Source organism: Siphateles boraxobius, unplaced genomic scaffold (assembly GCF_051911475.1).
Source record: "Siphateles boraxobius isolate OS27281-9 unplaced genomic scaffold, OSU_SipBor_1 31, whole genome shotgun sequence".
NCBI classification, from domain to species: Eukaryota; Metazoa; Chordata; class Actinopteri; order Cypriniformes; family Leuciscidae; genus Siphateles; species Siphateles boraxobius.
Window position 1 is genome coordinate 5535413 of NW_027508931.1, and position 18020 is coordinate 5553432.

At 35.6% G+C, this 18020-nt stretch overlaps 1 protein-coding gene across 3 annotated transcripts in view; it reads right to left on the bottom strand.

Moving 5' to 3' along the window:
• Positions 1-86: 86 nt before the first annotated feature.
• Positions 87-18020, bottom strand: part of LOC143696815 (DNA topoisomerase I, mitochondrial) — a 39168-nt gene continuing 21234 nt past the window's right edge. For all 3 annotated transcript variants that reach the window (XM_077193531.1, XM_077193532.1, XM_077193533.1), the window contains 11 exons: positions 12724-12846; positions 12413-12600; positions 11991-12135; positions 9746-9889; positions 8523-8708; positions 6692-6760; positions 3873-3987; positions 963-1090; positions 747-841; positions 501-650; positions 87-403 (listed from right to left, as the gene is read on the bottom strand). In XM_077193531.1, coding sequence (XP_077049646.1) covers positions 301-403; positions 501-650; positions 747-841; positions 963-1090; positions 3873-3987; positions 6692-6760; positions 8523-8708; positions 9746-9889; positions 11991-12135; positions 12413-12600; positions 12724-12846 — 1446 coding nt within the window. In that variant the 3' untranslated portion in view covers positions 87-300. The remainder of the gene's footprint in view (positions 404-500; positions 651-746; positions 842-962; positions 1091-3872; positions 3988-6691; positions 6761-8522; positions 8709-9745; positions 9890-11990; positions 12136-12412; positions 12601-12723; positions 12847-18020) is intronic.

Genomic DNA, 18020 nt, shown 5'->3' on the forward strand with positions numbered 1-18020 from the left:
TCTGATTTTGAGGTTAAATGTAAAAAATTTTGTCTCCCAAAAAACTGTTGTGGTCATTTACATAAAAAGGATTTAAAAGGTTTCCCTACAAGGAATGAACATTTATTGAACTCTTAAAATAATATAGAACAGCGGAATTTGATTAAACAATATATATGTATATATATAAAAAAAAAAAACAATACAAAAAGTGCCAACAATATCACCAAAGAACATGGCTGCAAAATTCAGTTAACGGTTTCGATTAAAATATATGTTTGCATAAAACATTGGGTTGAATTGAAAATGAACAAATCCTACTCAGAACACAAAGTCATGTTCAGTCATGTCGACAGCCCAGGCAAACTTATCCCTTAGGGTTTTGTTGTAAATTTTATCCAGCGTCACCTCCATGTTCTTACACCTAGAAGCAGAAAATAAAGTAAAACACTGAAATAATAATCTTGATATAATATATAACAAAACTATCAGTATAGCATGTCTGAGTGTGACATCATCACCAGGCCACGGTGATGCGTGGATCCAGGTAGTTGAGTTTGGAGGTGCCCAGGGCGATCTGTTTGTTCTCCTCTCTGTCTGTAGCCTGAACCTCCATCTTCAGCAGCTGTTCCTCACACCTCTGCACAGCTTTCTTCTTCTTCTCCACCACACTGAACACAAACACAGTATACCATACTCATGTATATAAACCATTCCAAAGGCTGGACGAGCAAATAAATGCTGCTTTTCTGGAATGAGATACTGACATGAGCAGCTTGTTGTCTGAGCTCCCTTTGGCTTCTTTCTTGGCCTGTTTTAGCTCTTTCTTAGCCAAGTCCAGCTGCTCTTTCCTGCTGTCAATCTAAAATGAGCAAGAGAAGAGAGGAAAAACAAACCTAATACAACAGCATTATATTTAAACATTTCTTTCATGTTTTTTTAAATGTTTCTTATTTTACTATTCAGTCTCATATCTCCAGTACCTTTGCCTGCAGGTTAGCCATAGATTGATCGAAGGTCTTTGGCGGCGCCCGCTGATGGTTACATAGAATTGCAACCGCACGGTTTGCCCTGTTGTAAGAGAGCAACTTCTCCACCGCATTATCCTTCACTGTAGTAAGAATGACACATTAACACACACATACAGAACGAGAGAGAGTGAGAAGATATGTTGAGAGTCACATATGCATTTAAATGTTAGATTCCTCCTTCAGAGTAATCATGTCATCTATTTGAACAAAATAACGATTTAAAACAATTACTCATTAACATTACTACTAGTACTAAGTACAATGTAACTACGTCAACTTAAAATAAAGTGTAACCCAAAATGATACAAAAAAAAGAACATATCATATTTCACCCCTCCCAAAAAGTAGTATTCTGTATAATTAAAAAGGTTATTTTTATTACTGTAATCATCCTATTCGAATCAGTGCTATTTTAGTTTAATTATAATATTCTTATAATAGTCATTATTAATTTTCATTGATTTTGTCATTTGCTTTTGTCAGTTGATTTTTTTAATAAGTATTGCTATTTAGGTATAATTCATTTTATTTCTATTTCAGTTATAGTTAGTTTTAGTTTTCATTAATTTTCATTTAATAATTTTAGTGCTTCAACTTTTACATTTCAGTTTATTGCCAAGGCAACATTTCTAATTTTCATTTTAGTTTTCAACTTATATTTATATTTTATTATAAATTTATTTAAATAAACAGAAATATTTTAATAGTTTTAGTTAATGATAATGACCCTGATTTGAATACAATGATTTTAAAATTAAAATGTAACTTAAGGCAGTACATAAAGTATTCATTTAAATATAATACATTTATCCCAGAAATCCCCCCCCCCCCCATTAAAATAAGAATGAGATATTCACATTATAGTAATAAATAATTATAAATTAATTCTTAATAGCTATAAAACAAGGCTTCATTCCCTTCAATACAATTTTTTTTTCTTTTAACTTTGGATTGAAATAATCACCTACACATTCTTAAAAAGCATTTATTATGTTCATTATAATTAACATTTTCATTCTAATAGAATATTAATAAGTATTGTAATGCTTCTAACGTGAAAGAAATACAGAGCTGAAAATGGTTCAATTGGATAATTCTAGGTTTTTAAACAAGCGTCTCTGTGTAAATGTGTAAATTACAAGCCAACATGCGGACCACTTCCACACACAGCACTGGGCACCTGATGGGCGAGACCCTAACACACACTGAGCTGATTTAATTAGAGCTTGTAGCGGATGCAGAAAACAGATTCCCTCCCAGCAGCGCTCAGACACCTCAGCAATACACACACATCACACCAACCCCAGCATTACACACACACACACACACACACACACACACACACACACACACACACACGCTCTAGAGATACTCAGATAGTTACACTACCCACAAACAAACATAAGTCTCATTAGCGCAAAAACACAATTCAGTAATTAATGATGAGAATCCTATTTACACAGCTAGAACATGTCCGTCATCCAGCGATCTCTTCCATGTTAATAAACAGTCTTTGTTCTAACAATTTATGACTATGGCAAACAAAGAAAAACAGCTCGTTTTGCCAGACAGTAATATAATAATATAGTAAAAAAAAGTGATAAAAAATATGGTGATTTGTTTTTACAGTTGTATATGTATACACACACACAAACAATATATATGTGACAAGTCCCAGTCCGTCTAGCACAGTCTAGTTTATATATATACTGTTAAATAAGGATTATATATATATATATATATATATATATATATATATATATACATCCTTATTTAACAGTTAGTATATAAACATAATTATTTAACAGTTAGTTTTACTGTTAGTAATTTGAACGAGTTGTTATATATATTGTCCACATCAGATTAGTGGTTCAAATAATTTGCACTAAACACTTATATATGTAAAGTATTTTGCAATATAGGGTTTTCCTGAACAAACATAAAAGCATTTAAAACTTTCTAATCTGACAAAGTCTGACTGAATCCAAATGTTTGAGCAGTTTATAGCTTAGACTTTGTGGTTTGGGCTCCATGCATCTGATTTATGGGCAGTGCCATAGGAAAAACTCAAACAAAACTCAATGTAAACATTTATTTTTAGTTAAGCTACTTAAACTAAACTAAGTTTAACTGGGATTAAACTATTTTCACGACACCAAAGCTAAAATAAAATAATTCAAATTGTTTTAAATACATGGTATATTACAAAAACTCTCCACAGCAATAGCACTAGACTGTGCTGAGAAATGGATGAACATTAACTTAAGCAGCCCTAAAATATTAAAATTAAAACTAAAATAAAAACGAATTAAAAACTAATCAAATTAAGCTAAACTTTGAAAATAACAGGAATAAAATAGTTCAATTGATTAATACAAATAGAAATGTAAGTAAATTAAAAAGACTGTATAATAAATGCATGTTAAAACTGTATAATAATTAAGTTATACAAAAAAATGAAAACTATAATAACCCTGATGGACAATCAGTGAGCTTGCAATGAACTCCAGACTCAAACACTGATGTGAAACTGCGGCCAGTCACGCTGCACGCTCGCAGACTAGAAACTTGGTTGATTATAATGTCACTCGCTTGAGTTTAGACACATTCATACTAACAATATCCATATGTTCCTGTCAAAATGTAAGTTTTGTTTTTCCAACACTCTGACAGCAATCCATATTGGCATCATATTTGAGTTTTTAGCAAATGTCTCTAATTCACATCCATACTGACGGCATGGCCAAACATCTGGAATTTGTACAAGTTGTCTTGAAGCTGAATATTCACTTGAAGTTTGACTGATAGAATGCTAGAAGAAAAGGGGAGAGAGAAAGAGAGGCAGAAAAACAAGGCACTCACTGTTGCTGAGTTCTTTCAGCTGTTGCTGCAGGGTTATAGAGGCGTTGTATGTCCTAAAAACCTTTGCAGTCAAACCTGGCATGAGGGAACTCAGGTGTTTATTCAGCACTTGAGTCTGTGTAGACAAAAAAAAAAAGATATTAAAAGGTAGTGTTCACACACAAAAGCAGAAATCACAATATTTTACTAACCACCTTCACTCGAAACCCCTAGATGGCGCTTTTGCCTTGATTGTCTAGAAATAAATATAATACACACAAAACAAGAGCAGTTCTCAAAAGAGCAAGCTCCCCCCCACCCCCCACCAAAGACATCAGAAATTCGTACCAACTTTAATGGATTTATGAGTGCCGGAGCATGGGCTGTATGTTCCAGACATAAAGAAAACATATCCATTAAATCTGCTGCTACATCTTAAAGATGAGCGTCTTAAAAAGGCCTCGCAGACAAGCTCCACGACCAACAAGTGCATGCACACTTATAGGATTTTTCAATTTAGAGTTTGAGTCTGATATCTCACTTTTCTTTTAAAACTCAAAAGTACTGAAAATATATATATTCACTCCTGGGTCACAGAAATTTTGTGTGACCCAGGGGAAGGTGTCACACGCATCTGCATTCTAAATGAAGCAAGATGTGATATCTTTAAAGGTACTAAATGCTAATGACACCAGTTGTGTGCTAGCATGTCAACCACTGCTTGGGAAGGCACTTGAAGCACGTTGAACATGTCGGTCTGTTCAGCTCTGTACACCAAGGTACACTGTTACATTTGGGTTAGTACGCCCCATGGCAAGCCGTTTTAACTTAATCATTCGCAGGATATAAATTTGTGAAATGAAATTTTTTTATTTTCTAGGGATGCATAATACATCGGCCACCATATCAGCATCGGCCGATATATGTTCACTTTTAATGTTATCGTTATAGGCCCAATAAGAAAATTTGGCTGATGTATTAAATCTGATAAATAATGGATCATTTCCTTCAGCCGAAACACTTCAGATGCACACTGTTCACCATGATGGTTTTGAATTGCTTGAAAAATTATTGGAATAATTTCAAAAAAGGAAAATAGAGTTAAGTGAATTATGTGCAGCGCAGGTCTGTCATATAGGCCAAGACTATTATTAATTAATTAATTATAATGAGAACATTATTATAATTGTGTGTTTAGGACACGGATTTAATGTTGACACTTTTGTTTTTATTATCAGGCTCTCAAAAAGTATATGACAATTTGGATCTAGATTTATTGGCCAATATATTGGTTATCGGCTTTCAATTATAAATAATTATCAGTCATCAGCATCGACCATAATTTTTATATCGGTGCAGCCCTACAATTTTCACTAGTTAAAATGCTGATTCTTGATATCAGAAATTGGAATTTACTAGTAAACAATGGCCATTTTTGATATCAGGAATTACATTTCCACTAATAAAAACTTGAATTCTTGATATCTGCAAATTCCAATTTTACATATCAGAAATACAATTTTTACTAGTAGAAACATTTTTTTATATCAATAATTACTTACTTGTTACTAGTAAAAATATAAATTCCTTATATCAAGAATTAGCATTTTAACACATTTTTTAGATAACTGTATGTTTTGTATATGTATATTCCTGAAATACATAACTTAGGCAGTCACCTCTGATAACAGATCACTCTGAATTGTAATGTGGACTCAAGCATTTTAAAGCTGCTTTGAAATGATGTGTATTGTGAAAAGTGCTATACGAACAAATGTGAATTGAATTGAATTAATTAGTGAACACTGAATTGTTGATATCACAAATTCATATCCTGCAAATGATTTAAAGTCAAAACGGCTTGCCATAGACACCCAGTGACTCAAAGGAACTCAAGCAAGGGTTTGTGTGTGTGTGTGTGTGTTTACCCTCACTATACTTCAGGGAGCACATCTGCACTAATATCCTCCAATGTTAACTAAAACTGACAAAGTACTTTTGGGGACATTGGCAAAAAAGGCCAAAAATATTTGTAAAAAGGCAAATAGAGAGATCCAAAACAATACTGGAAAGAGAAATGACTGACTCAAGCCCTGTGGCCATGTCTCAAAGGAAGCAAATAACAAAAAACAAAACATCCCATGTTATGGTATATTTTCTTCTGTTTTATGGTACGCTGGGGAAAAAATCTTTAGACGACTCACCTACGCAAGTTCCCCTTATTAGAAGTTACAATTGATGTAGCTAGAAAAATTAGTCTGATTGTATGGAATATATAAAAATGGTGAAGGTTCAGCCAAGTTCAAGATTTTTTTTAGCAGCATATATAAACACACACACACACACAAACACACACACACACACACACCAGCTTAAAAGCAAAGCGGCATGTAATAAGATTTGCAGCACTTTGTGGAAGAGGGCCAGAGTCTCTGCCGCATCCTCCCTCGTTCACCCCTTTGCTCTGCCTTTCGCCATATCAATCGGAAGAGCCCAAAGTATAGATTAACTCCCCCTCCATGATGGCCCACCATTACCAACCTGACCTCATCGAGGCCACACATTTTTCTCTGTCACTGTATCTCTCTCTCACACACACAGTTTTTCCAATTTTCTCTCACAATATGTCTCTCTCTCTTTTTCTCGCTCTCTGTCCTTCAGCGAGGGCAGAATCCTTTGTCTGCAAAAATTAAGACTGAAATATTTTTTTTTAAACGAGCTGAAAAGAAAAACTACCATCCTTTAGTGTGAGCCTGTATGACGCAAGCCTCTCGAGAATCGTATCCCTCAGAATGAAAAATCTATGACTGTCTGCCGCTGTTTCAGAACATTACACTCACATTGAGTCGATCAAAGAGGTCGTCTCCTCCTTGCTTGTTTTCCATGAAAAGCTTAAGGTTTTTGAAAACCTAAAACAGAAAACACATGTTTGCTTGTTTATCATATGCATAGAACAGAGGTTGAGAAAGAAAAAGGAAAGGAAAGAGAGAGGGAGAGGCACTATCAATTATATTTGACATTTCGCAGAAGTCCTGTTTTTCTCCACTCCTACTAAATAAACCAGCTAAAATATGCATGAAACTAATTAATGGTAGCAGATGTGGTGCTTTTAAATCAGTCTCATTTGAATAACAATTTATCCTTGAGCCAAATGCATGAAGAAGAAAGTAAACAGACCGCTCGCCAGGCAATGACAGAATTTATATTTCTGGAATATTTTCCCACAATTTAACACTGCCGTATGTTAGTAATGATTGATTCATATGCTGACCTTCCTGTCTAATAAGCACACAGAGGGGAGATCAACACTTAACATGATCACATATTCAACACTCCAAATATGACCAGATAATGTGGGTCCAAAGCTCACAGATTATTAGCGAAAATGCTTCTTTTTGCATTTTTCTAATATAGCTCAACATTTTTCATTACAAATTACATTATCAGCTAAATAGTTTAAGTGAAATGAAATTAATGTGAATTACAGAAAGTCTCTTTTCACCCTTTTGCGTTCGTTTTTTCAAGTTTGCGAAAAACCAGATGATCATGTTCCCAAGCATGATTCAAGACGATACAAAAAAATATCTTGTGCTTCAGTGGAAGTAAATCTGACCATCTTTGCAAAGGTTAATTTCACAAAATATAACAGTTTAATGTCACAGAATATTAAATAAGTTATTATGTGCTATTCACTTTCACACTGTTGCTAAAATGTTACTTTGTACTCTATTCTTATCCTGCAAAGAAAACATCATTTAATCGCAATTGCTGTTAATCGGCAAAACATGAGCGCGGTTGCATTTTAGACCAAACATACAATGGTGATTAAGTGCGAATTCAGTGAATGGTGAGATTTTACTAAATAAAATGACCCTGCCAGAAAAATAGCGTTTCAGTGTGGATGAAAACTTTTGGAAGTGTGGGCAGAGAACCGCAACGAAAACGCTGTTTTAATATGTATCTGGATTAATGTAAACGTAACCTTAATTTCTAAAATTAGGTGTTGAATGCCAGATATTTCATGTGATTTCAGACTTCGAACATGGATACATTCATACAAAAAGTTTATTCAAAGAAACTTGTTATTCTATAAAAAAGGAAAATGAACAGAAGCATACTGATGGTAATGCAGCTCCAGACCATGTGGCATCAAGTTCCAAAGGCTTTAATTGTTATTCATTATGTCGTAATGCGGTGATGAGAAAGTGGGGGTCGGTTTTCACAATACCTGCAATTATATCTGACATTTCTGCAAAGTCTGCCTGACGCCAAATAAACTTGCAAGATATTCAGAAACTAATTAATTTTCACTTGATGAGCTTCTTTCAAATGTTCTCATTTACATTTTGAAACCTATGCAAGCAAACAAGATCTAGCGGCTGAGTACAGCACACGTCTCGCTGCCCCTCTAGCCTGACCTGCGCGCTAGCGAACAGTGAAGAAACCGTACTTTCTACAGCTACGAGCTGTGTTAAAATAACAATAACCCACCTGTTATGACTAAAATTATCATACATGAGGTAATTGATAAATGCCATGAATCCAATTTGCACTTGATTTGCATTTCCAGTTGGAAGCGTTTTAGTTTAGCTTGTGTTGTTCCAGTGTTAATAGATGTAAGAAATGTAAATGTAAGCCAGCACAATCTGTCTACTTTTAAAATGTGCTTACCCTTTTGGCCACAGGAACCTTGTTGTAGTAGCGGATGCAATCTTTACCCAGGAAGTCGAACTCTACCACACACTTTTGCCCATCTAGTGTGTCGTGTAAAGTGATGTGCTCCACGCGTAGTGAGCAACAACCCACGGTGTCTGCCGTCTCACCCTCTTCCTTTTCATTACCTGCTCTCAGAGCCAGCTGAAGAGTTTAACACACACATACACCTGCTTCATACAGACATGACACTGGATCTTCAGAACATCTTAGAGTCAATGCTCAGCTGCTTGTGAACATGTTTGGACATGACAGTGGACTGAAAGTTGCAGTATGGTATTGAGTGTACTGAATGATCCAGTATCTCCACACAGAACTAGGATTTGTGTGAGTGTGTGTGTGCACGTTTTTTTGCGCGGAAAAGATGTTTGCGTTCCAAAAAATTTTCACTTTTTTGAGAAAAAAAAGTTTCATATATATTTGTCACACTATAAGATCTAAAAAAAAAAACCTATTATGAGATACTCAAATTTACAAGAAATATTTTTAATTCTGAGATATGTAATATTCATATTACATATCTCCGAAAATATCCAAAATATTCATATTGTGAAATATAATTTCATTGTGACAAGTCACAATTGTGAGAAGAATTCACAATTAGGAAAAAGTTGTAATTTGAGACATTTGCTATTATGAAATGATGGAGGGGCGGGACACTTCCAGAATACGCGCTACGCGGTGCCAATCATGACACTGGGCCAGCTAACCAATCACAGCACATTTCGTATTTCGGAAGGGGTGGCTTCATCGAAATTGCTGTGTTCGAGACAGACTGGGAGAGAGAGGAGCTGTAATGATCTAAAATATGTGAAAGATAATGTGTTTTTTAACAATCAAGCATGAAAACATTCTAGTACACCCCAAAAGCCAAATCAAGACTTCGTAAAAGGGCGAATAGGACCCCTTTAAATTGACATTAACATAAATAATTCATTATATTATGAAAACATACTGTAACTTTCAGAACTTAGTATACCTGCAGAAATAGCAAATGCACCACGCTGTCCTCTGTGAAATCTCCTCACTCTCTGCTGTATTTATTCTCAACAAGCAGCTTAATTGACGTGAAGTGATTACCGGTACACTCAAACCCTTTGGTCTTTTTCAAAATAAAGCAGTTATGATTGAAAGCCCTCTAATGTGCACAAATTATATCTGAGCAGCTTGTGTGGCCTGACCTTGTCTATAAAGTAGAGGGCAACGGCTCTCTGGCGTGTGCCCATCTGTTTGGACTTGAGGTCCTCCTGGTACTGGGTTCGGATAGCATCCACACACGACTTCAGTCTACGAGCCACCTCATACTTTTCCCAATCCTTCTCACCCTAAGGGAAACAAAATAAATCAACAACGTAAAGCAAGGAACTAAATGACATGACATGGGGCAGCTCAGCCTGACACACACTTCATGAGTGATCTGTCTTCAAGTACCATCTTAATCCAAAGGAACTGATTGAAATCTGAGGTAGTGAACAAAAAGAAAAATGATATCAAGAGATTTAGAAAAAATAATCTTAAAGAGTCCACGAAACAAATGCAAATTTCTTGCCATCATTTCAGTGCAATTTTTCTTCCTGCTGATCCAGGAAGTTGGGTCAGAACATCTAAGGGCTTATATTTCAGCTAAAAGTTTAACGTTTACAAGTACATTACTTTAATATAGATTAGGACTGGGGAAAAATTTCTCAATTTGAATTGATTCTCATTTAAATGAACCGATACCGATTCTTAAATTCCAAGAATCAATATTTTTCTATATGCTGTTTTCAGTTGATGATGAATGAACAGAACATTGTAGCCCACATCGCATCTAATAAATCCTGAAAACAGGCATTTAAAAAACCTTATTGCATGTTACGGTCAGGTTGTCTGATACCAGCGACAAGCTCTTTAATTTATACAAACAAAAAGTTACTTTGTTGTCACAGCAACAGCATAGTGGGCAACATAGTGTAGAATAATTTAACCTTCACACACTAATTCAGTACATAAAAAGTAACAGATGAATGGACTCGGTTAGGAAAGAAAAGCAAAGTAATGAGGTGGCTGGGAGATGGTGTAGTGAATTTGTTTAGATTTTTAGATTTCTTGAGAGGTGTCCATCACTAAGTTCTAATGAAATGGACTACTTTTCTTCCTAATTTAATGTAGCGAGAGGAAGTGAGTGGAACGAGGGTGAAGATGAGGTGCTGAGCTGAAACTAAGTGAGCGTGATTCGGCAGAACGCGAGAATACACATCAGATCTGTTTGATTGGCCCAGACTCAGTGCTACAGGGCAACATCAAATCACATCTATTATTAACGAGGTGACAGAGACAGACAGTCATGGGGTGAAAAGGACGTGAAGATGAGTTGTAAATGAAGGGATGTACAGGCAGAGAGAGAAAGGAGAAGGCAATGATAAATTTTAATCAAGTCAATGGTAAGGAAATATTACCATCACAACACCAGACTTTTGACTAACAGCATGAAGTTGCATACAGATTGCAGCTTATTCTGACCAAGAACCGCCAATTTATAGAATAAAACAGTCGGGTTGTGGAAGTAAATCTCCATTCATTTTCTCCATAAGGAAATAGATTTTTAATGATAACTTTTAAGCATTTAAAGACAGACCTACTGCGAGTTCCAAGCTTTTGTTAAATCACACTAAAAGAGCAGGCTGGAAATGCCCACTCCCATGAAGCATCATTTTCAAATACTTTTTTGCTTCAAATAAAAGTTTGTAATGTCATTATTTTCCTCGTAGCTGGTTGGATTGGTTTAAGGCTTGTAACTCTTTAACAAACACTAAAAATCCTAATGGGAAAAATGAATGGAAATAAAACAACTACTACTAACCAATGCTGCTAAAAAGTGGGCGGGCACTAATGTACTCTATGAAGGGAAAGATTGTCCCACCGACATTAAGTGACCGATCTCAGTTTTTGTTTTGTTTTTATATGTTGTTTAGTGATGGGTTTATCTGAATTAGTTTATGTAGGTAGATTATACTGAAGTAAGTTTCTAGATCCGGGGTTTTCAAATTGCGGTCCAAGGAGTTAGTTAATATAATAATAACAACAATAATGGTAGTTAAAATCTACCGAATTTGACCTTATACTTAATTTTCCATATATTTCATGCACATTTATAATAATTTACGGGGTTCCCTGCAAAGTTAGAAAACCTGTGATCTAGATCTATGGTGGGTTGCAAAAAATCTGTTCTGATAGGGTAGCAAACAGGTAAAAACAACAAAAAAATAAAATAAAGATACAATAGTAATAATAGTAAATTAAAAATATAAAGTAAAAAGGTAAAATGCAATTAACCATATACATCCACTAAAATTGTGCATAGTTAAATAGCAAAATAAATATATAAAAATAATAAATACACAAGTGCTAAAGCTTTGAATCTGAAGCGGAGACTATAATATATACCTTAAGTTTGGAGTTGGCATTGAGCATCACATATTTGCAAGATCCTTGTACGTTCTCAGTCCAGCTAGCTAGCCAGGTTACAGTGTTGTCATGACGAACTTCCTTCCAACGGTGTCCAGCAGGAGGTTCTGGGATACGAGAGTCTCTGTAGGGTTAAATTCATACCTTATACTTCCTCTGAAAACGAAATACTGATAGATGAAAGAAATATCACTTGAAACTGCATATATATGGTTTTTCAAAAGAGATATTGAAGTAAAAATTGCTTTTACCAATTTGCAAACAACTTTTTATCAAATATATTAGCAATGTGCTTTTGTTAGTCTTCACATTCATGCCACACTGCTACAGCAACAATCCCACTTCTGAACATATAATACGGCTTAATAAAGCTATGCTGACTGCGGAGTGTTACGCCTCACTTGCTGCAGTTGATAATGACGTCTTCAGGTCGAATCTTCTTCTTCAGCATTCCCTGTTTGGGATGGTCTCCTCTGCCTCGGAAAAGCCCTGGAGGTTCTATCTTAAAGTTCCCAATGCGCTCACGATGGTGGTCCAGCACACAGAACCCATACTCCTCAACAATTTTTTGATTGACCTCTTTATTAACCTGGAGAACATTCATCAATTCAGAGGAACATTGGTTACCTAGTGTAAGGGATGAGGCAGTCCATTCAAAGATTGTAACTTTGATTTATATTTCAAACATTTAGATGTTCCGAAGGACACCCACCAACTTCTCCTCTTTGCTCATGTTCTTTCTAGCTTCCACCTTTTCTTTGTGCATAGTATGGAGCTCACCAAAATCACACTTGTTCAGATCCATGATTAGCTGTCTCTCCTCCAAAGTCATCTCCTGTACACAAGAACATGCATAAACCATCAAAACCATCAAGGAGGAAGCGTTTCAAAACGAAGCCTAAATTCAATCTGTTTATCATATACAGTAATCAAGTCTCTTCAGAAATTTTAAACTAAACTGCTCAATTCATATGGATTAGTTTTACCATCTCTTTATGAACTTTTTGAGGCATCAAAGTGTCATTTGCGTAGCTGTCTATGGAGGGACAGAAAGTTCTCGAAGAGATAAAATTAAAAGATTAGAAAAAGATACATTTGTATTACGAAGATGAATGAAAGTCTTACGGGTTTGGAGCGCCATGATGGTGAGTAATTAATGACGGAATTTAAATTTGTGGGAGAACTATCAGATTAGAACACACACTGCTCTACAGTGACCGTGTTCTCAGCCGTCTGTAACTTTCCTTATTGATTTAAATCGGATGAGATGTCAGCAGTACTTGAACCACCAACTGTTACTTTAACCAAAAAGTTGGCAAAAAGTCCATATTAAAGACTCACCAGGCAGTTTTTTTTTTTTACTTTAGGCCCAATTTACAATGCAGGTCTTGATTCCCACACCCAATTCCAATTTATTGACCATCTGATTTTTTTGATGACCAGTTTACTACATCTTTTAAAAGTGACACATATCCAATATCTGCATTTATACTATATACTTGGCGAAACAACCCGAGGTAGACTTACTGACCTGGAAAAGCTTAGACCGAAAAGGAAGCGATTTGCAATGGACACAGATGAATACAAGCTTTTGCTTTCCGTACCATCTTTAAAAGGTAAGCAAAACATTGGGTTTAACCTTCGTCCTCCATTGCGGCATTGAAAAGAGTTCAAAGAACTGTGCCACATGGGAGGGGGAAAAAAAATTCAGAATTGGGCCACTTGAAAAATGTGATGTAAATGCAGCCTTAGTGGCAGTATACATTAGGAGAATCATTGTCCTAAAATAATACACAGCAATCATAAGCCCTATTCACACTGGATTAGTATTATCTGGGGACCTCGTGTGATTTAGAAATTACCCACCCACATCTGAATTTCGTTTGGCGCATTCGCACGGAATAAGCGAAGCCTGTGATTTTACTCGAATTTACTGACTTAAATCTTGGAAATGTCTTGTCGTTATAGGTCTAGCTGTATGATATATCATAAACAAAATAAATGTTCCTTACTGCATGCTGCTATACATGTCATCCATCTCCATACAATCATTCTTTTTGTTTTCACTCTTCTGATGATTTTCAGCCTTATCTTTCTGCAAATTGTATAGTTGTGGTGTAGGTATAGCGATATGACCCAGCACCCAAATTACTATCAAAACACTCCAACGCAGCCTCCATTCTTCGCGAAAGATGGATAAAAAGGCGCACAGGAAACAAAAACCTTGAAAAAATTATATACAACCCTGCCAAATCACAGAGATGCCGATTCACACGGTACTAATATTATCACAGGAATTTTTACTTTACAAATTACAGACATGGCCGATTCGTACGAGATTATTATTATCCGCAATTATTACAAATGACTAGAGGTCACCAGGTAATACTAATCCAGTGCGAATAGGGCTATAGACATCCCAATCCAGAAGTCATTTACTGTTTCTCAGAGGACCCCAGGGTAGACGAAACACAGTAGACAATTTGCACCAGAATTTGTCCCACGGTTAGGTAAAAAAAAAAAAAAACAGTTTGGACAGGATTAAAATCAATATGAAAGGCTGTGAAACAGAAATTTAACTTAGCTCCTCAGGGAAAACAAGTCCCATCCATGCAGGGTTTTAAGATAGTTTCTGCTCGCTGAATACGTCTACCAGACATCTTATAAGAAAGAAGCTGAGGGTGCTATTTTGTATCCACATAGGGTGATAGACCAAGCACACATTTCTTGAACTGAGTGAACTTTAGCTGACCTTGGATAAGTGTATATGTGTGAAGATCAGAAAAGATTAACAGCCTCATGTTTTTTTTAGCAACACATACATACTTGACTGCAAGATTTTCGCATATCAGAACATTGCCTTTTTCTGTAACAGCAGCAAAAACAGCTACAAAGAAGAATATGTGAAAAGAAATTGATGTGAGAGAATCAATGAAACATTATCCAAATTGTCTTGTAATAAAAGGCTTTGAATCATCACACTCGGAGTAGAATGATGGACGAAAACAATTCATGACAGCAATCAGTACATCTTCAGGTCAATACATCTTCCATGAGACAGCTATTACTTTGGAGAAACCTTTAGCATGACCTTATCTTTCAAGGGTAGATGTTTTCTAATGTTTCTTGAGCACCAAATCAGAATATTAGAATAACTTATGAAGGATCATGTGACACTGAAGACTGGGGTAATGATGCTGAAAATTCAGCTTTGCCATCATGGGAATACATTTTTAAATATATTAAAATAGAAAGCAGTTATTTTAAATTGTAATACCATTTCATAATATTGCTGATTTTTACTGCATTTGATTAAATAAATGCAGCCTTGCTGACTAATAAATAAATAAATAAATAAAATCTTACAGACCTCAAACTTTTAAATCTTTATCTACATCCCTCTAAATTTTGGGGAAAGGTTTAAATTTGACTTTGACCTTGATTAGGGGTCAATATCTTGAACATTTACAGCAGGTTTTTGAGTTGACCTTGCATTCAGATTTATTGCAATCGGCAGTCCTGTCATGAATTGCAACTTTGTAAAAGGGATTTCATACATTTTACTTCAGACTAGGCAAAATATTCAGCTCACTGGAAGTGCTTTAGACTTTTGTGACGTTTAGCAGCTATTCTGAAGGGTAAATTACTCAAAGAATGGCTGTCTGATCATAAATGCCTAGGCTGTCTTTTTCAGAACATTTCTCCTTTTGCTCGCAATATTTATGCCAAGTCAAAATTGGTTTTGTTGCCTTGTGCTGCTTTGAAAAAAAAATGCAAGAAAGTCTACCTCAGACAGAATATTCAATGACATATATAAAGCAAACAATAAATTGATAACTAGAGCTCCATTTTGTTTATTCAAAGATTTACTCATCTCTCATAATAATGTCTAAATCATCTCAAATGATTTACTTTTGGGAGCAAATACTGAAATATGTCACTAATTAACTGATATATCATGTGAAGAAGCCCTACCTCAAAGTTAAGTCCTTTAAGTGAGCCACTTCTGATGTTTTTTTAGCAGTTTTATATATCTCAATGACTAAAAAAAAAGGGTGCCTTCTGATCCTTTGCACTGATATTGTTTCGGGATATGGCCTGTTTCATGGCATTCAATAACAACAAGCACTTCCTACAGTAGAAGACCCTAAAGATCATCAAAACAACACTAGGCTAGACGACCGAGATCCCCTCACCTGTGATGATCACAGTCTCCCATGGGGCACAGGAAAGGAGATAGAGAACAACCAAAAAATGAGAGGAGAGAAAAGTAAGTATCGGATGGAGGGGTCACAAAGGACTGACATACGCGCTTCCCTTTTGTCGGCTTATGATTTATTCTTGCACTTTTGCGGTGCTAAATGTCACACTAACACTGATTCACTCTAATCTCTCCTCCTGGGGCTGGTGAAGAGAACTTGCGCCACGGGACCTCACACAAGCAATTTCATCTGACCTGCCCCCCTCCATCTCCCCATTCTGTCACACACATACACACCCTACCATAAATGGCACCCCTGGGCCATTAGCCAGGGAGCAGAGCCCAGAGAAAGAAAAAAATAAAATGAGAGGGAAAGGGACAAAATTTCCCTCCAAACAATGGCACACAAACAGACGCTCTCAAACAGAGGTTCTGCACTTTTTGAAGTCAAATGTAAGGCTTTTTAAGACCCCCAGAAATCAAAATGAATACTGTGCATTAGGGGTGTGCAATATTGCCTAAAAATGTCTCGATATTTTTTACGTTTTGTTGATAATATTTAAGTAATATTTTACTGATTGTGTTTTTGTGCTTGGTGCCATTGCTGGTTTAGGTCTGTTGTTTACAGCTGACTCACGAAGATGAACATTTTTTATATTCTATGCAGTGGTCAGTTCACAGCAGTGACAGAAATTATTTTTTTTTTATTAAGGGGTAATATTTGCCACCTTAAATAGATTTCCAGGGGCATTTTCACCTATATATGGACATTTGTAGATGTATGCATCACCTTTTATGTCATTCTAACATTCAAATTAAATTATATTAGAATAATATAACAATACCAATGTTACCAGTCAAATTAAATAATTAAATCAAAATCCATCTTTGCAGTGCAGAGGTGGCACAGAAGCGGCATCAGAACTGACAATATATTTACACTCCATTTACAATTGCATAAATAAAGCTATGAGATTGTTCTTTTTTAAATTCAATATTTAAATATGAACTGATTTCTAATTTTAACTTTCTAATTAAAGGATACTTTAAATGTGAAACTAAAACCGCCCGTAGGTGGCGGCAAGTCACTGTCTTAAGTGAGTTGAGGGAGTCATTCATTCAACCGATTTGTTCAAACATCTGATTCATTCGGGAAAGAAGCAAGTGATTGTTCATTGAATCATTAAATTGATCCGTTCAAAACTTAAGTATCTCATGATAATGAGATATTTTCTCATAATAATAAGACATTTTCTGATAATAATGAGAAATTCACGTAAAAATGAGAAACTTTCTCTTAATAATGACTTAGCATCTCGTAATAATGAGAAACTTTCTCGTAATAATGATTTAACATCTCGTAATAATTAGAACTCACAATGTTCATTTATTGTTCTTTTAACTGTTATATAAAATAAATATCACATTTGCAATTGTGCAAGGGTAAACGGCACTCTTGCTGATGTGATTCAGTGTCTTCTTTGCAAAATTCAGTGTCCTCTTTGTGAGTTTTTCTCTACGTGAGAAAATGGATGTGTGGCGTGAGCGTGAAAAAAGTGACAATTGTGTGTCTCTCAAAGTGAATTCATGAGAGTTGGCAGCCCTGTGAATTCAATTTGTAAATGTTTTTGGCGGATGTGCTTGTGCTGCTGCTGTCTTGTTCATTTGCCGGAACTACGGAAGCCCAGACAGGAGCGTTGGCAGATGTTAGAGAAAACCGATTTTCATTCAAACAAATTGCCGTAAACTACACATTCAAGTTAATCGATAAAATCGATTTATCGCCCAGCCCTACTGGCCAGAGCAAA